Genomic DNA, 23,067 nt, shown 5'->3' on the forward strand with positions numbered 1-23,067 from the left:
CCATGACAACACTATAGAGGACAAAAACTAAAAGGGAGAAAAGGTATTCAGGAAAAAGTTCACACCTTTTGTTAAATGTATAGTAAGCACATAGGAAGAAAATTGAGTTGTAATGACGAGGCATAAGAATTTGTCCTCTATGAGATATCACATTATTCGAGGCACTCAAAATATTTATATCGTATTCTAATGTACGATAGATTGTAATTAGAGAATTTTAATAACTTATTTTATTAATGATGAATTGATGATTCGATTTATCATCTCATAATTTTCTTCGTTATTTTCTCTACCCCATTTTTAAGTACATTTTGTTGTAATTATAAAACAAGAATTGTAATAGGCATTGAGAACGTATTGATAACAAGATATGCAACGTAAAACGTCTTCTAATTAGTATAATATAATTTATTATATTGTCTTGCCAAAGAAAAAGAATTGGTAATTGAAACGTCAAAAACTAAATTAAAAGATAAGAATCGAATCAAATCGAACATATTTTTTATTTAGTTTAAATAGGAACGTATATCTACAAAATTAAAAATCGCAAGTTCTTGTAATTCATTTAAAAACTAATAAATGAAGTTCTGGACTTTTCACAAAAAAAAAAGTATGTCATTCATTTCGACTTACTAGACACCCCCTTCTCAACAAACATCAAATAAAATGATAATTTTACCATATTATTTTTGAATATAATAAATTTAATACTTTAAAAAATAACTATGATTAATAGTAAAAATAAATTAAAATTAAATAATAAAGTATCTCTAATTTTTCAGATTAAGTGTGTGGCTTAAGTGTCAATAAAGTAATTGAGAACCCGAGGTATTAAGTTCAAAATTTAATAGAAACAAAAAATCACTAGGTAATTTTTTTCCCATCTATCTTAGCCTTGATAGATAAAATTACATGATATCTATTGCTAATGGAAGGTTGAAGGTATCATGTAGAATTAGTCGTAGTACACAAAAACTGACCCAAAGTAAAAAAAAAAAAATGGACGGAGGGAGTATAAACAAAGAATATTAAGTAACAAGTACTACTCCTAAAAGGATAAACAAACCGCGGTTAAGTTATTAAGTGTACTTTTGTCTACCATGGTTAAAGACAAAACAGATTTGGAAGCTTTTTTTATACTCTGCATTTTTTTCTTTCTTAAGTTATAAGGCAAAGTGCTATACGTTTTTGTGCTTTCAGTAATATACAGTGAGAGTTCCTTCGTCCCTCGGCCACCTGCAAATTCGCAAGCCTTTCGCCGCCTTCTACTACTCCCCAAAATCCTCACTTTGCAATATTTTTTTACTTCTCTCTCTAAATCTTCTTTATATTTTCAAGAAGTGCAGTTGTTTATCTTGGAGCTCAAAAACCCAAGTGACTTGGGTTTAGCTGTGAAGTTTTCCACTTTTTCGGAATGCTATGTTGAGCATGTGGACACCCAAATATTGGTGATTTCAAGAAAAAAAAATGTATCTTTGAGGAAAATACTAGTTCAAGAATAAGATTTTCTTGCAGAAAGTTGGGTGTTTTTTTTCTTTTTTGGGTGAGAGCTTTCTACTTTAGTGAACTGATCTTGGAGCTGAGTGTTAATCTTGGTGTTTTTTTTGAAGAGGTGGGTTTTGTTTTAAATTAACTATTTGTTTGTATTAGTGTATAAATAATTGTGGGTTGTTAATTAATTTAGGAAATCTTGAAGGGTTTTATACTCTAATGATTGAAATTGAATAAAAAGAATTGAACTTTTTAACTCAAAGAAAGCTCAAGTTGGTTGGTGTATTATTTTAAAGTATCTGAATTAAGCCTCATTAAACAATTGGGGGATTTGACTGGTAACTTAATATTTATATCTTTACTACTGTTATGGGTTTTATATAATTTTACTGATTAGGACATTTGTTTAAGGAAACAGTTTTTGGTTTACAGTATTATATGCTTGAATAAGGTTTAAAATGTTTGTATTGTTGTTGAAAAAAAAGTGTTACTGGACCAGGTGTGGAAGGGCTCCTAATAATGCTTGAGTGCCCAAACATAGATCAATTCTGAGTAGCAGTTATCACACTTGTTCATCATGCCTCTCTCTGAGTTCTTGAAAATGGCTATTGGGAAGCTTGAATCTGGCCAGCAGAAGATCTCATCTACCACAAATCTGTCTTCTTTGTGAGTAAAGCTTCTATTTTGCAATTCATGTTTTAAAAAAAATGTTCCCATTTTGCATCTTGTTTATGCTCTTTTATGATTGGAACCAGTTAATTAATAGTTAGCTAGTTATTTGTTGCTATGTTTTGAGAATTTTGCTTGTTTTTTATGCAGTCCTGAGAACGACTTGATTGAGCTTAAATGGCAAAATGGTCAGATTGTGATGCAAGGACAGTCCAGTAGTGCTAAGAAAAGCACTGTTCCTAATAATCTTCAGTCGAGTGCCTCAGGGGATCGAGACAAGTACACGGGAAATTCATCAACCTCTAAGATTGGGAAGTTTGGTCTGATGGACACCATGTTGAATGATATGTCATTATCTGTGCCCACTGATGAATTAGATTTGATTCAAGAGGATGAAGGGGTGCCTTGGTTAGGATATCCAGCAGATGACAGTCTGCAACAAGATTATTGTGCTCAACTATTACCTGAAATATCTGGTGTGACGGCAAATGAACAGTCCAGACAGAGTGTATTTGGTTTAATAAATAAGAGAGGTAGTTCTGACAAGATGATTGGGGATTCACATAGTGTTCCTGTTCATAATGCTGTGAATTTTGAGCAAAGAAATACATCAAAGGTATCTCCCTCTTCCAGATTTAGCCCGTTAAGTTCATTGCCATCTCAGAAAGGTCATGCGTCAATACCTACCCTAGAATCAGGAGTTTCAGATATCTTTAGCAGTAAAAATAGCAATACTCCAATGTCTGTTTTGGGGGATTCAAATCAAAGTAAAGCTTCAGCTGGTGATGTTAAAAGCAATAAAATTCAAAAGCAAAACATGCCTGGAAATAGGTCCAATTTGTTGAACTTCTCGCATTTCTCAAGACCTGCTACATTTGTTAAAGCAGCTAAGCTTCAAAGTAGTACTGGCGGTTCAAATGTCTCAGATTCACCTATCTTAGAAGCAAAGGGAAAAAAAGGAGGAGAAAAAGTGGCAATTGGTGATAATCATGTTAGTGCTGCAGCAACTGAAAACTACTTTACTTCCAAGAAGGATAATGTTCCCCATTATCCAACTAATGGGGTACCTTTTCAACTCGAGTCAAGACCATCTGGAGCTAGCTTTCATGATAGATCATGTCAGGTTGAACAGTCTGATAATGCATTCAGAGATTGTTCAAGTAATAATGAAAACACCCGTGATCAATTTACCGGTGCTAAGGCAACCAAGGATATTGCCGATGGTGAGAGAAATGTTGAACATGGGGTTGCTTGCTCATCTGTATGTTCTGGTAGCAGTGCAGAGAGAGGATCAAGTGATCAGCCTCTTAACATAAAGAGGAAAACCCGAGATAATGAGGAGTCCGAGTGTCGAAGTGAAGTAAGTGTATTGTTTAAAGGCCATTAAATTTTAACCTTGTTTTGTAGTATGTTACTTCTTTGTCCGGATGTTCAACAGTCTGACAAGGACATATCTTTGTTCAGGATGTTGAAGAAGAATCTGTTGGTATAAAAAAAACTTGTGCTGCTCGAGGAGGTACAGGTTCAAAGAGAAGCCGAGCTGCAGAGGTGCATAATTTATCTGAGCGGGTGAGCAAACCATTACCACATCATCTGTGATTTTTTGCATTTTCTGGTTGTAGATCTTGTTGAGACATTCTGGATCTAAATGCTTTTCTTATTCATTTTCTGCAAACAGAGGCGAAGGGATAGGATTAATGAAAAGATGCGTGCATTACAGGAACTAATACCCAACTGCAACAAGGTATGAAAAATCTTGGATAAGTTAAAGTCATGCTGACAAGTTTGATTTCTATCATTATGTCCATTCTTTTTTAAAAACCATATGTCATCAAGCAATCAGCTTTACGAGTTAGTTAAAAAACTCAGAAAATGTGATTATTTATTTGAGCTAAATGCATAAGCTATAATAAGATTTTTCTGATATTATACTATATATTTCAAGTTCCCTTGGAACTGACATTGTTTGATGAAGTGTTGCTGGTAATCTTAAAATTAGCCATCACCTATAGTTTCTCATTTTCAATCTTTTTGATGGGTTTCCTTATTGATTGCTAGGCGGATAAAGCTTCAATGCTTGATGAAGCTATTGAATATTTGAAGACACTTCAACTGCAAGTACAGGTTAGATGACGGTTTTCTGTGCTTGTGCATTTTGCTTCTTAAGAACTGGGAATTAAAGTCATAACTACAATTGCTAACTGCCTCATCCCATTTGTTTATTTTGCAGATAATGTCTATGGGAACAGGGTTTTGCGTCCCGCCAATGATGTTCCCTACAGGAGTGCAGCACATGCATGGAGCCCAGATGCCACATTTCGCCCCAATGAGTTTAGGTATGGGTATGGGGATGGGATTTGGGATGGGTATGCTTGAGATGAATGGTAGATCTTCTGGCTACCCCATGTATCCAATGCCCTCTGTGCAAGGAGGGCATTTTCCCTCACCTCCTATTCCTGCTTCCACCGCTTATCCAGGAATAGCTGTATCTAATCGTCACGCCTATGCACATCCTGGTCAAGGACTTCCAATGTCAATTCCTCGAGCATCTCTAGGTCCTTTGGCAGGGCAACCATCAACTGGTGCTGCTGTTCCTATGAATGTTGCAAGGGCAGGAGTTCCAGTGGAGATACGGAGTGCACCACCGAATTTGGATTCCAAAACTCCAGTACACAAGAACTCACAGATAGTCCAAAATGCTGAAGCTAGCCGCCCACAGAATCAGACATGCAGTCAGGTGTGTGTTTTTATCAAAGAATTATGATTTTCTATCTATTGAACAGGAGATCAGGAAAAAGAAGATAAAGAGAAAGAAATGATAGTTAGAGATATTACAATTGCTTTTCTACTGCTTGAAGTAGTTTCTATTTTTTATTTTGTGGTTCTGTTTATAAAGATGGCAAGAGTTCGATGGGATCCTAGGCTAATTCAACAAAGAAAAGATCATTCTAAATGAGAAGATTGGTTTCTATAACAGTTTATTTTTTCTTCATAGGTTGATACTCGTAAATGTCGTAGTCATGGCATAATTAAGGGGTATCAGGATTTGGAACTTTAATTTGAGACCACCATGTGATACTCTATACATATTTAAATAGATAAGAAACTTGAAAACAATTTCAAGAAAATGGTTAAATACTGTCCAGACTATATTGCACCAAGGGAGAAATCACCTAGCGTTTTTCGTCTCCTCATCTGCTTAAGGCTTGGTGGATATAGTTATCCAATATCCTTTGCTGGTGGGTAAGCAGGTACCAGATATAATATCAGGGTGCAAACAAAGCTGTCTCGAATAGAAATTCTAACTTCATCTGGATCATTTTGAGATAATTGGTTTCTTGTGACTCTGGCTTATTTTCTTTCTTCTTCTGTTTCTTAAGCTGAGGGCCAATTACTAATACTGTAAAGTTCTGCTTCTGTATTATCTCGGGTCCTGCTATACCAGGTACAAGCAACAAATGAAGTTCTGGAAAAATCAGCACAAAAAAATGACCAACTCCCAGATGTTATTGATAGTGCAGCGAATAGGTTGACCAACTGAACAAATGTGCCTGGAAATGAAGCTGGTGAGTTTGTATTAGAAAAGAATAACTTCATTCATTATGATGCTAAGATGTAGTTCTTCCCTATTATATTGTGAATCTCTGCCAAAACAAACACCCTTTGTTGTACATATGTTCCTTCCTTTTGTCTACATGACCTGGAAGATAATTGAGTATTTCACTGAATGCAGGTCCCAGTTTGTAGACACAACTGTAGGTTCTGATCAAATGTCGGTTTGGTTCCATCCAAGGGAAGAAGTCATTTTCTCATTTAGTGGAAGGTAGCCCCTTTTAACTCCAACCGATGTGCAGTTCTGAGAATTTATTGTTACCGGAGATGCCTGTTAGAGTTTCAGAATGAAAGTTGGTTTTGCAACAGCCATCAGAATGTAGACAAATGCATGCACAGTTTTTGGTAATGTAAAGAGACCATAATTTTCTCCTTCCAATGTAAACATCAAAGATATGTAAAAGCAGGGAGTGGACTTCTTCCTGGCATCTCAACAGTGTAGTGTGTATCAGAAATCAACGTTCTTCAAATAATAAAATAGCGCAAGCATTTCTCTTATATTCACCTGTACTTTCAATATCCATGTGAGCCTACTCTCTCTTGAGACCATTTTGCAACCTCATTATTGGTAATTTTCTCCATGCATTTATATAAAGACTGAAACCATCAAGTTCAAATTCTGGCTCCCTTCAACTTCTCAACAAATTTTGTTCCTATTAGCTTAGGCTAAGGTTAAAAGAAGGCTTTTACCGGGAGAAGGGAAAACAAAATGATTCTTTTCAGCTTTGCCTTGATGGGTAGAGTTACCTTGTTAAATGCCATTGTTATGAAAAGAAGAAAAAAATCATGCTGAGTTGCTTTTATCATCCTGCTAATGTTCTTGATTCTCTATATAACAGCTACAAAGAAAAAGATAGGAAAAAAGGAGTTATTGCAGCTGTAGTTGAACTTGACACAAGCCTTAAAAGTGGGTTAGTATAAGATTTAAAAACTTCAATTGAGTAGAAAGTGTAAAGAAGCAGTCCTTTTCACGTCATTAATCCAGCTTGATAGTGAATTTATTGCACATGTAGCTTCATGCCCCAGTTTTGAGTCCATTAATTTCCTGTGATGAGAATTGTGTTGTGCATAGCATCCTTTTTAAGGATGAGACGTGTGTCTCCTCATCACTTCTTTTCTACTTTTATATATGCTGGATCCTCAATGCATATATACTTTTTGTTTCAAAAAAATGGATACCACATTTATATTGGATGTGCAAACAGTTCCACATTAATATGACTGACTAAATAAGTAGTCAGATTTTTGAACCCTAACAAGCAACAATAAAAAGGATTTGCAGCAAGAACAAGAAAGCCTACATGTAGAAAATATGACACTTTATGTACATCATCATCATCATCATCCAATCAATTGAATAGGTTTCTCCACAAACTCACAAACTGAATCAAAAGTCACATATGACTAGAAAGCACAACTATACAATACCTATGACAAACACTAGAATCATACGACATCCCGAACAGAGCAACCAATATTATCTGACCCAAAAAAAAGGTTTAAGAAAAGGAAAAATAAAGATCACACAACTAATAAAACAACTCACTTATGATCATTGTAATGTTTCTTCCCTTTATCTTATTTGGTTTTAACTTCATTCTTTGTATCAGATTTAGAGCCGGTAGACTTCCCAATGATTGCTTTCTTTGCCTTCACAAGAGACTGCTTCACCTTGGACATAAGGTTATTTGACTGCTTTGTCTTTACTGGTACTTCTTCTGTAGTTTTGTTGTCTTCACCATCTTTAGGAGCTTCTGTTTTTGCCGTCTCCTCAACTTCTTTCTCACCTTCAGCAGTCTTCAGATCTTTTGTCTCTGTCTCCAACTTCTGAGCCTCTTCAACTGATGGTTCAGCAGTAGCATTCTCATCCACTTTCTTCTCAACTTCTGCAGCTTCATTGGCTTCAATTGTAGGAATTGTGACATCCTTTGAGCTCCCATTATCCGCAATTGGTTCAATGTCTCTGGAAGCAATCACCACTTCTGGAGCCTTTTCAGCAACTTCAGATGTTTCAACTCCCTTTGCGTCTGGTGCAGCTAATTCTTCAGTTGCAACACTCTTCTCCACCTTCTCATCTTGACCTACAGTTTTCACATCCTTTATTTCTCTTTCGACATTTTCCACCTCTTCTTTTGGTGGTGCTTCAGTAATTGTAGCCTCTGGAACCAATTCCTTTTCTTTCTCCTCAATGACAACGTTGTCTGCAGCAACTTCTGTAGGACTTTCCTCGTCCATTTTCTGCATTAGTGTTTCTAAACTAATTGAGGTTACTTGATTTGAGCTCTCTGGAACAACAGGTTCCTCTTTTGGGGCCTCTTCTGCCTTATCGACTGGTATCACTTCTTCATTTCCGGTAACAGCCTCAGCAGCTTCTTGCTCAATCTTTTCAGTAGCTTCCAGTAGCTTTTTCTCTACAATGGGAGCTGGTTCTGAAGCTTCTTCCTTAGGTTCTGCTTTTGGAACTTCTGCCTCTAAAACTTTTTGCGGTTCACTGGCCTCTAAATCTACTTGTTCCTTCTTGTCCTCAACAGCCTCAATTGGTGTTTCCACGATGTCAACTGTTGCTGGCTGCTGCTCAGGCTTTTCCTCGACAGGTTCTATTTTGGATTCTTTGTCAAAAGTTTCAACATTTCCAGCCTCTGTTTGGACCTCTGGTTCACTTTTGGTAATATCAGCAACTTGATCAGGAATAATCTGAGCTTCTGGCTCAGGGGGAGATTCCTTGGTAAGTTCAGGAATATCTTTGCTAGTGACATCCAATGCAGGTGTCTCATCTTGTTTCTTAACTTCTTCGACAGTAGGAGGCTCAATTTCCTTGTCTGCTGTCTTTTCTTCTGATTCTGCTGAAGTAGCAGGTATGCTTGGCAATTCCTCAGCTTTTGGCTTCTCTTCATCGTGAGTTGTGGCTGGTGGAGAAGGTGGTTCATCAACTTCTTTTACCTCTTCAACTGTTGGGGGCAATGGTTCATCAGCTATTGGCTTCTCTTCCTCGACGCTTTTCTTTACCTCTTCAATTATAGTTGCTGGAGGTTCCTCAATTGTTGGCTTCTCTTCTTCATCAGCTTTCTTTACTTCAACTATTATTGGAGCTGGTTCATCAGCTTTAGGCTTCACTTCCTCATCAGCTTTCTGTACTTCTTCCAGTATTGTTGGAGCTGGTTCATCAGCTTCAGGCTTCTCTTCCTCATCACTTTTGTTTACCTCTGCGATTATGGCTGGTGGTGGTTCCTCTATCGTTGGCTGCTCATCAACTATCTTTACTTCTTCGGCTATTGTTGGAATTGGTTCAACAGCTTTAGGTTTCTCTTCATCATCACTCTTCTTTACCTCTTCAATGATAGTTACTGGTGGTTCTTCTGTTGTCGGTTTCTCTTCCTCATCAGCTTTCTTTACTTCTTCAACTATATTAGGAACTAGTTCATCAGCAATAGGCTTTTGCTCCTCCACAGCTTTCTTTACCTCTTCAATTTCCAGGACCTGTGGCTCATCAACTTTTTGCTTCTCTTCTTCATCAGTGCTCTTTAGTTCTTCTATGATTGCTGAAGGTGGTGCATCTACTGTTGACTTCTCTACCTCATCAACTATCGCTGGGGCTGCTTCGCCTGCTATTGGCTTCTCATCTTTCTTCACTTGTTCAGTTATCACTTGGGATGATTCCTCTGCATTTGGCTTCTCCCCGTCATTAACTTTCTCGGAGTCTGGTTCCACTGATTTTGGCTTTTGCTCCTCCTCATTCTTCTCTGGCTCTTCAATCACTGTTGATTCGCTTTTTGGGGAATCTTCTTCTTTTGGTTTTACGTCATTCTCCTTGGTAAGGGGAACATTCTCTCCTTCCATAGTCTTAACCTCTTCAGGCACTTCCTTCTCAGCTTGCTGCAGTAAACATGATGAAGCAATGAGAATAGAAGAAACTAGAAGGGCACTGAAAATAGGAATAAAATCCTTGACATTAAGCTTTCAGTTTGTGTGTGTGGTAAGGTCACTATCAGTTTCATTGAAGAAACTTAATGTAACTGAGTTTTGGTAACATAAATCTGAACTAGTTAAAAAGAGGACAAATTTAGGTAATTTCCTCATCAGTCACAAGTCACAAAAAAGATTGATACTGACAAAAAGCACCCTTGGCTCTTTCTTTGGTGAACTCAGCATATAATACTATCTATACTAACTTTTGTCACATTCAAGCTACTTCCTAGGTCAAAAGGATACTGAAATTAAAAGCCCAGAACATCAACACAAAAGCAAGATTCCAGCATAGCTATCAAACATTTCATTTCAATTCTACAGTTATGATGATCATGAATAAAAACTACTACAGAGTAATTTCATCATCTTCCTTTGAAAAAACTCCTTAGTTTTCTGTTCTGAAGACAAGTAAAATTCACTTGTGAACACTAAAGTTCTCTCTTTTTACTTGCTTACAGATAGCAGCAACCAATAAGGTGTTCTGTGCTAGAAAAAACTCAGAGATCAAAATTTACAACATAAAATCTAGAATTTACTCTCTGCTAATAAAACTCAACACATAGCAATAGCTTATGAAAAAGCAGAACAAAGGATATATATGCTGCAAAACTCTTATGCAAAAAAAGTACCTAAAAGTAACAAAACACACACACATATATATATATATATATATATATATATATATATATATATATATCTGCTAAAAAATAATAAGCAAGAAGAGAATTCAGAAGAATCTTACCTCAGAGACAGTAGTTGGATGATCTGATGAAACAGTATCAGTAGCCATGTATAGAGATTGATGATGAAGAATTGAATGAAATGATCCTTCTTAAACTGATTGAGTAGATTTTTAAAGAAAAAGGGGTAGTAGACAAGAAAGGAAAAAGAATGATATGGTTGGCAATAGGCCAAAAAAAAAAAAGGCTTTCAAAGCAAATACACAAAGTAAGTAAGTAAGTAGAGAAAACCACACTCTCTCACAGTCTTGTAACCCCACAGGCCACAGCCAGCCCTTTTGAAAAGTAAGAAACAGGGTGGACTGATGTTCACATGATGAATGATCTGTCACTCACTTGGTGGAATTTCTTTTTAAGTTTTAACTAATCCTATAAATTTTTAATTCACTAATACTAATTATGATGGAAAGACCAACTTTAAATTTTGAATATAAACAAAAAATAAAGTATTTAAATAACTAGGCGAAAAAGGAATATAAATTATGTTGTGAAAATATGAAGAGGATTGTGTTGTCAAGAATTGGATTGGCATGGTATGGGACCATTAGTTTTAACAGCCTAATATTACTAATAATTTGGGAAACAGTTGTCTATTTTGTCCACTTACTGAGAGTTGCAATTTGAAATTTCAAAGATACTTTTCTGGCTTTGGCCCCATTTATTTTTCAGTGAGGCTAACTTCTCTTCACTAATAAAAGAAAATTATTTTTGGGCATAGGTCCATGGATGGTGTCTAGTTGGTTTTATATGTATGTTTGTAATGGAAAAAAAAATGAAATTGTGTACTATTAAGAGGAGGTCCATGTCATGTTTGAGGTTTTAAAAAGTTTCTTATGATTACATAAATCTCTCATTATAAATAAATGCTCTTTTAAGGACATTCCTAGACAATAGAGAAACTAATAATATTACATCTTCTAATCTTGTATTTTTTACAAGAATCTTTCCTATTCATATAAGAAGAGGCAGATCCAGAATTTAGGACAGTGAAACACCTTTAGTGCTAAAGTTTGGCGCATGACTCTTGAAAGATATAACGATATTAAAGTACAAACTTCAATGTTATCGAATATTATTAATTTAATATCAATATAATAAAAGTATATCATCCGCTAGTGTTTGAACTCCATATGTTTTGATCATTTCATCGTTTGCAAATACTTCCTTTCTCAATGCATGAGTAAAATCTGTATCAGTCATAAAAAGAAGCTTTATGGTTAGAGTTTTGATTGGAGGTTCAACTTTGACTGTTCTCTATCCTCAGTTTGTAGTTATTATGTATAAACATTAATTAATTGTTGGATTATGTACTTTTATTAGTTTAAATGTAACTAAAAAAGAAGTTAGAAATGACTTGCAGTAGGGTAGTCAATCATAGTTCAAGTAGAACGGTAGACAGATAAAATAGGTGAGGATAGTTTAATTATAGCAAATGGTTGGTAATGGTACCTGCTAGAGGTGTTTCGACAAAAATATTGATAGATATTGACAGGGTTTTGACAAATATATTCCCTTCTTGATATTTCAAGTTTAAAATTGATTTGATAAATCCAAGCTAAATTGAATTATAGATTAATTTAAATATTCAAAAATTGTATAACAATTTTTATTTTCTTATATTATTATGATGCAAAAATGTCAAGTCGAACTCCACATAGTCTGAATATTTAAAAGCTAAAAAAGTCACATATATTGTGATCGAGTTGGGCACATCCAATTATCCTTATCAGTGAGCTGGAATTTGGTGGACTTATTTTATAGTATATCTTTTTTGGTTTTCTTTTTATAAGTAGGCCGATGTATTTTTTTTTTTTGATAATAGTAACTAAGTAGGCCGATGAATTTGGTATGTCAAAAAATAATTTAGGGATATAATATTTGATGACAAAAGGTATTTACAATTATCATCACTATTATTTCAATTGTTACTTCATACCACTGCACTCAGCAACACTTTAGCCACTATCATCAACGCAAAAATAAACAAAAATAAAATTTAACAAAAATGCTATCTTAGTTGTTATTTTCCGTCTCGCTTTATATGTGGCACGAGTCGCAAGTACTATGAAAAGAAGTATAAATTTTTCACTGTGAATTCTGATATACAATTTTTAAGTTTATTGAAACTACTTAAAATATAATAATCAACTATTCAAAACATTTGATATTTATAGGCATATGAAAAAATTGCCATACTGATTTCATTCTCCAAATAGTAATTGTGGCATTTTTGGAACTCAGGTAGAATAAAGTTCAGCTAAGGTGATTGTGTTGTGTGGGGGATGTCCTTCATCACTATATTTTTGTTTAGACAAGAACACTGATTTATATAAGTTGATCATGAAATTCTAAGCATCACAAAGACGGATGTAGGATTTTGAGGTTCTAGGTACCACACGACCGTATATTTGAACAGTATTACATTGGAGAGACATGATCGAGTTTTGTCAATAGCTTTGGCTGATTGTTTTTTCTGAGTCTAGTTCAATAACTAGAATAAGTATATTTTTACAGGCATCCCCAAGCTTGTACATAGATCCTCCCCCCTTTTTCCTTCCATGTCCCAATAAGACCAGAAGCACTATAAGTTTATCGTCATGTTACCAAGTTTAACTAAAGACTAGCTACTAAATTGAATCCCGAACCTCAAACTGATGCTTAACCTCTCAATGTTCCTGACACCGACATTCCCTCCGGCAAAAAGTTAAGTCTATGGCAATTAGGAGGAACATAATAAAGACGAGCATTCAAGAGGCATAATCATAATAGGAAATAGAAACACCCCAGTTGCTCTGGCTCTAGACTATCCAGAGTTGCAATTCTCTTATCTTAAACTTAATGAACAAGAAAAAAAATTTGATTAAGGTTTGGGGTAGGGCAACAAATTATGACGTAGGCTCGACCACTTGGGCCGACCTTAGGCAGGCACCCCTCCAAAGTGCAATGGAGGTCAGGCAATAGGTCTTATTGTGACCCCGTCCAGGTAAGTATGTTCCCCAGTTAGCTCAGCCCATTACTAATACTACCTTTTTTTGCTACACTGTTCTCTTAGATGCAGATGTGGGTGAATAACTCAAAATGGCATTACTCTCCTAACCTTTTCTGTTTGGAAATAGAAAAGGAAAATTAACAAAGCCTATATTCAATTCTCTTTGAATACAACAAGAAATATGAAAGGATGAACTTCTTTTGATTATAAAATTGTGCTTCAACAACTAAATCAATCACACATGGAAAGAGAGCCTCACATATAATCCTTGAATTTTGTTGATTTAAACATTGAGAATTCAAATGGAATTGTAGCCACCTCTATCCCTAACTTACTGAATGGTTTTGGCAAAAACACAGCAACAAAGTTCTCTGAGTAATTTTGATCAAGTAAGTTCTCCGAGTAATTATGACATAAAAGTGGCAGCAAAACGGCACCCCATTGATTATAATTGTAAGGTTCATTTAAAGAGGCATAAACATAGTTCCATGTGAGTTGCAACACAAAGAGTTCTATACATACGAACCACATGATATTCATCGTTCTCATGCACATTAACATGGACAGAGGATGTATAAACAAGGCTGAACATAAAAGCTGTAGAATAAGCCATTGAAGGTTGAAAGGAAGAATTATTTTTCCACTCTACAGAGATACAAGCAAAATAAGTGTCTTGCTCTTCTTTCCCAACAAGGATTGAAGCATACAACAGAAGAGCTGACAAAGGCCGAATTTTGTGAGATATTGGGGATGCTATAATGACTTCGAACATTGTAATACACAAGCTCATATTCAGAATCCAACAAAGAACAAGATATATACAAGAAGCATCAAAATCAAGTTCAAAAACAACAGCTATCTGGAGAAACAATTGAAATAATTTATTCTTGTGCCTTTGATCAAAATCACAATTAACTCTCATTGCACATTCTTACAGTTTACGCAAACATACATCCTGACACTCGATAAGCAGGTTACCATGTTTATAGTGATGGTTATAACCCTAGTTTACCCCTACCCCAAAACATTCTCTTACCCTTCCATTTCTTCTTCCACCACCACTCAATAAGCAAGACACCACACTTATAGTGAAAGTTATTCGCACATCGCCTTGAATTGAATGACAAGAATATACATGCACGGTTACAGGATTTTTCTTTGTCTCTGGAAAACACTATATAAATGTGAAAGATTCTACTATGAATGGTAACAGTAGCTAGACAAGTACCTTGCTTTCAAGGAGAGCTTAATCCTGTCTCTCTTTCTTCTTTTCTTTTAGCTGCTCAACCATTTTCTTCATCTCATCATTTAGCTGAAAGAACATCAATATGCAAACTAATAAAGCATGAAGAACAACATTCAAAGCTAACTCTTTCAATTTCACACAAACAAATATATAGAGAATTCTTTCCGGCATTTCATTTACAATTCAGACAACCCATTTAACACCAAATTTCTCCTCTTTCCCATCATTGGGAATTTCTCAAATCTTCAATATGATGTGGAAATTTATAACATCAACGGTTAACTTAAATTCAAAATAGTAGAAAAATTTCTATTCGTCCCACATCGGCGACACACTGAGGGTGAGAATACTACTTAATCAAGTGAGGTGAGAAGTATGGACACGACCTTACTTGAACAGGATCTGTTCTATAGGCTCGTACCACTGTATCCTTGATTTCTAAGGAGACAGGAAACCAAGTCTGGTGGATGAATCATAGCCATTAGACTAGAGCGTGAATAACAGCACCCATGGCCGTTGTGGTCATGGCGCAGTAGATGATCGTTCTCAGCTCCAATAAAGGTGCCTGAGATGGTCTAATGGCTGTCTGACAGACTCTTCAAAGCCTTTTTTTTGCTGTTTTGGCGTTACCCAGCTCTGGTTTTCGAAGCTAAGCAAGGAGGCTCCCATGGCTTCTGAGCTCAGAGCTGCGATAATCGCTAGAAATCTTTTCTTACAGCTGAACCTATGGAATTTCAGATCTTTCCTTCTCCTTTTAGTTTTCTTGAATTCAAAGAATCAATTTTGCTTTACCATATTTGTTCTCGTCTTTTTTTTTTTTTTTCAAAAATGTTCTAAGGAGTCATCATTAGACCCACGTGGAAGGTTCATGTGTATCATACTCCCTCCGTCCCTTTTTAGTTGTCCACTTTAGAAATGACACACAGATTAAGACAACAATGATTAGCACAGTGAAGTTACAATTTTACCCTTATGACAACTTTTCACTTCAAAATTACAATCACTTATTTGAATTAAGTGAAATAAATTGGAGGGAAACAACATACACTTTTACAATTTTCAAGAAGTGTAAATAAGGGTATAATAGGAAAAAATTTGTTGTCTTTTCTTGATTTGTCAAAATGGACAACTAAAAAAGGAAATATGGACAAGTAAATAGGAACGGAGGGAGTAGTTAATTTTGGGAAAAGTGTTTGGTTTAAGTCAATTCATGGTAATTTAGTTTTTATATTTGTAAAAATCTTTCGGGCATATATAATAAATTTTACGAGAAAATTAATGAAAAATAATAAATTCAAATTAATAGTCAAATAAAAATAGCCAAAAAAATATGTGTGTTGGAAAGATCCAAATACACCCTACATGAATTATTATTTTTAATAAAAAGTTGAAAAATCAATTTAATATATTTTTCTCTACGTGAGCGATTTGTGTAATAATAAAAATATATATGCATCACCTAGTCACTTTATAATATATCAATTTTAAATGACAAAATTGAGAAATATATCAGATATTTATTTTTTTTAACTTTTTGGTAATATCTATTGCACGGTCATTTGGTCATTGTGATGTGACCCTTAGACGCTTGAGCACTGAAACGAAACCCGAGTTTTGAGTCTGGCCGGCTACATTATTTTCCTTTTTAGCAGATAATTAAAATGAATCATAAAAGGTGATGAGGATAAGATTTCAAATAGATAACCTAAGTCCTAATGTATGCAAAGTATTGCTCGTATCACTAATATGCAAAGCGAATTTCATCCAATTATATCATTATGCATTAATTTTTGGTGGTGCCTCATTGTCGTCAAATTTTAAATTTGTCTTTGCTCATCATATAATTGTAATTATAAAAATTCTATATCAATTTTGTATATACATCTTTCAAATCATTAAGGTCATTCTTATATATTTCTCTGTTTATTAAAGAAAACATTTCATGAAAATTATCTAGAATTCAAGTAGAATAAAGTTGTATCTAGAATTCTTATTACGTTTGTGGTAACAGGAAGTATATGTTGGTAGTGGATAAGCACTCCAACTAGAGATGTGAAAAGTCGCCCATGAGTCGCCTTAATCACTCTTTCGATTTACTAATGACTACATGTGAAATTAATTTGATGATTTTCATCACAAATATTGCTTATAAGAAGAAATAAAGAGATATCTTCCTTCCTAAGTAGGAGTCGAATTTGTTTAATTATATCAATCAAATTTGAGTAGAGTAGATTAATTATATTTAAACAGCAACTGCTATTCTGGAACAACAGCCCCGCGCGTTGGTAATTCTATTCCGTACTAGTTTACAACTATTTTACCATACTTGTGAGAAAATATGTTAATTTTTGATGCAATAATTAACATCTCAGAAGAATTGTGAAATGATAAATAGAATGAATTCAGTAACTTGGTGAGAGAGAGATGAAATGAAAACAAACTAAATCTGCAGCAGACTCTAAACTATACCTTTGAAAGTAAAGGTGGTTTTGTTAATTGTTATGAATGAGAACATGGGTTCCTCTGAGGCCATCCAGCTTTCGTAACGTTCTTAGGTGAAGATGGTAAGCAAAGACTCCTCTCCACAGCCAACTAATAATCAATTCCCCATTTAGTGTGCCAACCACTTTTACAGCTAAATTTAAAAAACCATTAAAGGGAAATCGCTTAATATCAAGAATGATTGTCGTGTATTGATCTTCCAGATCCCACAATTGCAACTTTACTATTTCTTCAGCGTGAAAAGTAATCACGCAGAATGACAGGACGTTTTCCTTTTCTAAAATCTGGCAACAATATCTCTCTCCCGGATGTGATACCACATCAAATTCTTCCTTTTTTATGTCAAATACTATCACATACACTCCGCAACACTATCATTAGCGGGATGCAGTTCCTCAGCCATCCAATAATTAGCATCTGTTTTCACAATAGGAGCAGGGCAAATTGCAATAGGAAATACTATAAAATTAAGCTTTTTCCAGCCCCTTTCAAAATCCACCTCATGCTAATCCTAAGTAATTATGAATTCTTGTTTCGTTGTTCCCAAATATCTTCCCCCAATGCCGTAATAATAGTAGTATGTGGGATGTGAAAGCTATGTTGTACTCCAGTGATAGGGTTGAAGATTACATGCCTCATTTTCGAGTCGTAATATATACAGTAACTAAGAGCAACCCATGATACGAGAAGATATCACTAAACCAACAATTCATTAATTTACAAGTGCAACTACGTCTGAATTTTTTCTTCCTTCTAAAAATCCCCCAACTCTTTTTATACCAATCATCGATAAACACTATTTTCATGTCCCACTCTGTTTTATCGAATTGGTCGACAATAATGGTAGGGACTGCAGCACCGCCATTTAAATGCATGTCGTTGAATTGTGGTGTCGAGATTAAACAATTCCATTGTGTGCACACTAGTTGGCAACGGAGCAAGTCTTCTGCCGAGAGTCTGCACAGAATATTTATCAATAGAAGAAATAGACAGTCATTTTCTTTCTGGTAAAGAAAACAAGTAAGATGAAAACATTATGTATCATCAAACTGTTAGATCTTATTTCTTGCGTACTAGTATTATATAAGAAAATGGCATATAATGGATAAATTATAGGACATTAGGTGTAAAATAGAATTGGTGTAGGACTCTACTACTTTGTAGTTATCTATAAAAAATGCACTTTACATAATTATAGCTCTTACCTCATACACTCTAGTCTCTCTACGGATACATGCTAATAACATATATAATCAACATCAACTTTGTTAGCGATCACATAGGCAATTCAACAGGTCAAAATAATTTACCACCTTATTTTTAGGAAAATCAAACATGTCAAAATAGTTTACCACCTTAGTTCTAGGAAAATCATTTGTAAGTGTAAACTATGAGAGTGTTTAGATTGATTTAAAAGTTGGTCAAACCTACTTTTAAGTCAGTTTTTGATTTCTGGAAGTGTTGATAATTATAAAAAATAATTTAAAATAAGTTGGGGAGTGTTTGACAAGGTTAAAAATGACTTAAAATAAGTCAAAAACCAAAAGTAGGTCCCCCCCTTTCTTTTTATTTTTTGACTTAAAAGTCATTTCAATTTGATTTTTATTTTTGACTTAAAAACTACTTTTTTTAAGCCAATCCAAACGGGCTCTATGTTTATGAGAAAGTGTTAGGCATCAAACAAATTTTATTCTGAGATATTTCTTAAATATAATCTAATTAAAAAGGGGGGGGGGGGGGGGGGGGGGATTATATAGTGATAATAAAAATGGCTAAAAGTGATTTGAAAATAATTTGGAGCTGAAAGGAGTAATATAAAATATATACGAGTGCTATACATAAAAATATATGAGAGCGCTATACTTGTGATACACTGGGTTCATAGAGCAAAATATGTGGAATATATATTTAATGGTTTTCACATATAAACAATTTTGCAATAAGAGGTTTATGACTATCCTTTCTAGTAATACCGGACTTTATATGATTAAACAAATTCAGTTGCTATTTAGGAAGGAAGACATCGCTTTTCATTTTCTTATAATCAATAATTATAATGAAATATATCAATCAAATTAATTTCATGTGTGGTCATTAAACTTTAACCATAATATCAACAATAATTAGTAAATTGCAATAATTTTATCTTACTAAAGTCACTAAATTATGTGACGATTTTTTCAAAAGATTCACCAATAGACAAACTTGGGAAAAATTGACTTGCATGTTACTGCCACGTGTGTGTAAAAGAAAAAAAAACCATACAAACATAGAAAATAAAATAACATGAGGCAAACCAATTATATATTATATTCGTTTCGAGAAGGAACGAAAACAATAAGCATAGGCTCACTGCGTGAAATTTGTAGCCCATGTAAATAGAGTTGTTCACTCCTTTTTAATAATGTTACATGCGGGGAGAAAATGTGAAGTAAGAGTAACAACATTCTTCTATCCCTCTGATTTCTTCTGAAATAGTTGCAATTTTTCAATCGAAATCTGAAATTACACTATTTTTAGGTGAACCAAGCAGGTCAACAACATCTAATTGGGGCGGAGGAAGGCATCAGCGAGCATCTGTCCAAGCTGAATTTGTGCAGCAGTAGTAAGGTGCGTATAATCTGGCCCGATCTGCAACCCTTTGGCATCCACATATTTCAAATTCCCAATATTTATCTCTCGCTGAGCTTCCCTCACCAACTCCATGTATGGCCCTAGTGCTGTTGCAATTCCCACCTGCACCAAAAAAAATATCCCCACTACCATTTTAGGACCCACCTTATCTCTTCTACCAAATTTTTTTCTTTTTCCCAAAATATGTCTTATTATTACGATCACATGTTCATGAGTCACTGCACCGACACTTTTTTTTTGAATTTTTCTTTTATTCAAATATTTTCCTTAAAAGAATGTTTAGATAAATTTAATTTTGTTTATCTATCATATAACAAGTCATTCAAATAATAACATATGATATCGTGACCCTAACAAGGTAAAGGAGAAATTGGACTAGGTAGTTATCAGGAAAAAAAGGGTTAATGGGAAGTTATGTATTCTCATATTTTATTTTAGATTCGAACTCACAATCTTAAAGTTTATTTTAACACCAACATTTATCACCAAAAACAGTTGTCAATTTTTATAATTTTTAAACCAAAAAAAAAAAACTTGTCAACTTCAAATTCCAAAAAGATTGTTAAAGGAAAACAGAGCAAACCACAGCTAGGAATAAAGATGGATGAAATTAGTAAAACTCATAGTATTTGCATATCCAATAATTTTCTCAAAGAAGATATACCTGAATAACAGTTAGATTAGGCAGTTCCAGATCGTGGCGCACATTCTTGAAGAATCTCTCCAATCTGACCTTATACATTTTGGCATCCTCAAGTGTCTTTGCATCACTCTCACCTTGGAACCACAACAATGCCCTGATCTTTCCGCCGCCTCGAGTGGCCGCCTTTGTCCTCTTTATCATATTCTTGTAAAGGAAGCCGCCTGGAGCCCATTCAGTAATACTCGTTCCTCCAACAGCACAAGGAACCAACCCAATTACTCCAATACTTGGATCTTTCTTCAAAACTGTATTGGCAAATGGCATTCCTGGACCAATCCCACAAGTGTTGTTCACATCTATGTCCTTGTGAAGGGGTTCATGAGCCTCAACCCATTTAAGTCCTCCACTTAGTCGGAGGATTGATGGGTTGGACTCGCATTCACGTGGGATGACACCATCCCACGACTCATTAACAAAACCGGGACGGAGTGAGTGATTAATCACTCCGCCTCGGCCGGAAATGTTGCTCTGACCTGCTAAAATGAATATGTTTTTAACTAGTGAATAATTTTCTAGATCTGCTGTGGTTACCCAACCAGCGTGTGCTAAAAGCAGCAATAACAGATAAGGGAGCATTGTTTTTCTGTGAACCATTGATTAAAAAAAAAGTTGGGAATTCAAAAATATCTTTATAGATTAGATCTAGAGAACAATGGGCTGAGAGTGGGGTGTTGGGACTTGGGGGCTAGCTATTAAGCAAAGTGATAGGTTCCTTTATTGCTAGGACTACTTTATGCAGCCCCACCACTGATTAATAACACTAACATACAAAATTCAGAGCGGTACCACTGTACAACGTTTTCTAAAAACCATTGTCCATTCGGAATGGTCTGTAACTTTCTGATTTTATGGGCATTATTTATTCAGTAATCATTTTCATTTTTATAAACTTATTAGCGGTACTGAGGAACCCGTGATAAGCAACTTTGATTTATTTGGCCGTCTATAAAAGTGCAACTCTGACTCATATTGCATTATATTATATTAAATAAAAGAAAAAAGAAAAAGTGAAAAGGTTAAATAAGGTGAAAATATGTATTAATTGATCATAATTAAGTGTTGAGAAATGAAAGCCTCATGTGCAAACACATGACATGACAAGCATTTCCTCTAAATGGTGCTCAGAATATCCATCCATATATGTCCTCCGGAAGAGGTTTACAAAGCTCGGTTTTGGAATATAAGACAACAAAGAATGAAACTGTTTCATTTAGTACTCATGATCTTGTCTATATCTAAAATCTCAACTTATCTTCTGTTTTTACTTCTCATTGTAAATAGAGATATGTTGTTTCTCTTTTCTACAACTTATTTATTTGACATACAACACATCATTGAAATCAACTTGATAAGATTGAGCTAATATTTCTGTCTTTTCCACTAGAATCTGAGTAAAGAAGAGGCAATTCAAAAATTATAGTGAGTAAGGGGACTCTGTTTTCCTAAACTCGTGAAGTAAACAACAACTGCTATATATGAAGTGATAAATAGAACTAACTCAGTAAGTTGGTGAAAAATAACATACCAAGCTAAATAATTAATCTCGAGAGATGAAATGAAAATAATATGCAGCCGAACTCTTGTATTCAGACACATCCTAAACAATTTTAGTTTGGTATACCTTTGAAATTAGAAAAGTTGGTTTTGTTATGAATGAGCACATGGGAGCCTGTCATGTTATCAAACTCCAGCTTTCGTACAGTTCTTAGCCGGAGATGGTAAGCCAACTAATTATCAATTCCCCATTTACTGTGCCAACCACTTTTACATTAAAATGCATACTATCAGTAAAGGGAAATCGCCTAACACCCATATCATCAAGAATGATTGTCTCACTACTTTGACTCCAATTGTATTGATCTTCCAGATACCAGAATTGCATCTTTACTATGTCTTCAACATGACAAGTTATTGCGCAGAATGACACCACGCCTTCCTTTTCTAAGATTTGCATCCGAGCATGTTTTTCTTTTAAAATCTGGCTATCACATCTCTCTCCCGGATGTGATACCACATGAAATTTTTCCTTTTTTATGTCAAATACTATCACATACACTCCACAACACGTTACAGGACCATCATTTGCTGGATGCTTTTCATCAACCATCCAATAAATAGCATCTGTTTTCACAATAGGAGAAGGGCAAACCGTAGGCAATCTATAATTAAGCTTTTTCCAGCCCCTTTCAAAATCCACTTCATTCGACAAAAGCGAGCTAACCTTAAGCAATATGAATTCTTCTTTCATTGCTTCCCGAAATCTTGCCCCAATCGCGTAATATTCATTCGCGACTGGATGAAAAAAGAGTGCAACAATTACATGTATAATGTATTTTTTAATTTTAAATTATAGTATTTCTCAAACAAAATAAGATACATAAGTAATAATGTATCATGTACTAATTTTTTAGTTATGATACGTAAATTCGAATTTATAATAAATGTATCAAATACATAACAATTACCAAACAATAATGTATCGATCTTAAACCTAAAATCTTATGGGCAACACTTT

The 23,067-nt window shown here is 34.8% G+C and overlaps 3 protein-coding genes, 1 non-coding gene and 1 pseudogene across 4 annotated transcripts; 2 read left to right on the forward strand and 3 right to left on the reverse strand.

Moving 5' to 3' along the window:
• The first annotated feature begins 1,187 nt into the window (after positions 1-1,187).
• On the forward strand, positions 1,188-6,270 carry LOC125815487 (transcription factor PIF3-like). Its single transcript, XM_049494966.1, has 9 exons — positions 1,188-1,612; positions 1,977-2,157; positions 2,311-3,520; positions 3,625-3,729; positions 3,839-3,904; positions 4,219-4,284; positions 4,391-4,897; positions 5,606-5,726; positions 5,894-6,270. The coding sequence occupies exons 2-8, from the start codon at positions 2,069-2,071 to the stop codon at positions 5,699-5,701; spliced, it is 2,139 nt and encodes a 712-aa protein (XP_049350923.1). The 5' UTR covers positions 1,188-1,612; positions 1,977-2,068; the 3' UTR covers positions 5,702-5,726; positions 5,894-6,270.
• An 838-nt stretch (positions 6,271-7,108) lies between these two features.
• On the reverse strand, positions 7,109-10,662 carry LOC125815483 (uncharacterized). Its single transcript, XM_049494961.1, has 2 exons — positions 10,481-10,662; positions 7,109-9,645 (listed from the first exon to the last, which is right to left on the reverse strand). The coding sequence occupies exons 1-2, from the start codon at positions 10,526-10,528 to the stop codon at positions 7,351-7,353; spliced, it is 2,343 nt and encodes a 780-aa protein (XP_049350918.1). The 5' UTR covers positions 10,529-10,662; the 3' UTR covers positions 7,109-7,350.
• Positions 10,663-13,353: 2,691 nt separating this feature from the next.
• On the reverse strand, positions 13,354-13,469 carry LOC125816923 (U1 spliceosomal RNA; annotated as a pseudogene).
• A 1,625-nt stretch (positions 13,470-15,094) lies between these two features.
• On the forward strand, positions 15,095-15,309 carry LOC125816949 (small nucleolar RNA U3). The gene has a single exon (XR_007442271.1). It is a non-coding gene; the product is annotated as a small nucleolar RNA U3 (small nucleolar RNA).
• Positions 15,310-19,488: 4,179 nt separating this feature from the next.
• On the reverse strand, positions 19,489-21,346 carry LOC125815523 (probable carbohydrate esterase At4g34215). Its single transcript, XM_049495013.1, has 2 exons — positions 20,514-21,346; positions 19,489-19,951 (listed from the first exon to the last, which is right to left on the reverse strand). Exons 1-2 carry the CDS (start codon positions 21,144-21,146, stop codon positions 19,760-19,762), a joined length of 825 nt encoding a protein of 274 aa, XP_049350970.1. The 5' UTR covers positions 21,147-21,346; the 3' UTR covers positions 19,489-19,759.
• Between the last annotated feature and the right edge of the window lie 1,721 nt (positions 21,347-23,067).

The sequence above is a fragment of the Solanum verrucosum genome, unplaced genomic scaffold (assembly GCF_900185275.1).
Source record: "Solanum verrucosum unplaced genomic scaffold, falcon-dt-bn FXZP01000261.1, whole genome shotgun sequence".
NCBI classification, from domain to species: Eukaryota; Viridiplantae; Streptophyta; class Magnoliopsida; order Solanales; family Solanaceae; genus Solanum; species Solanum verrucosum.

Bases quoted from the DNA above. Each gene is read 5' to 3' on its own strand.
- LOC125815523 (XM_049495013.1), bottom strand. From the start codon at position 21,146: ATGGTTCACAGAAAAACAATGCTCCCTTATCTGTTATTGCTGCTTTTA. The intron at 19,952-20,513 runs GTATATCTTCTT...TTTTTGGTGCAG, and splicing joins CTAATCTAACTGTTATTCAG to GTGGGAATTGCAACAGCACT.
- LOC125815487 (XM_049494966.1), top strand. From the start codon at position 2,069: ATGCCTCTCTCTGAGTTCTTGAAAATGGCTATTGGGAAGCTTGAATCT. The intron at 3,521-3,624 runs GTAAGTGTATTG...ATCTTTGTTCAG, and splicing joins AGTCCGAGTGTCGAAGTGAA to GATGTTGAAGAAGAATCTGT. The intron at 3,905-4,218 runs GTATGAAAAATC...ATTGATTGCTAG, and splicing joins TAATACCCAACTGCAACAAG to GCGGATAAAGCTTCAATGCT.
- LOC125815483 (XM_049494961.1), bottom strand. From the start codon at position 10,528: ATGGCTACTGATACTGTTTCATCAGATCATCCAACTACTGTCTCTGAG. The intron at 9,646-10,480 runs GTAAGATTCTTC...TGTTTACTGCAG, and splicing joins ATCCAACTACTGTCTCTGAG to CAAGCTGAGAAGGAAGTGCC.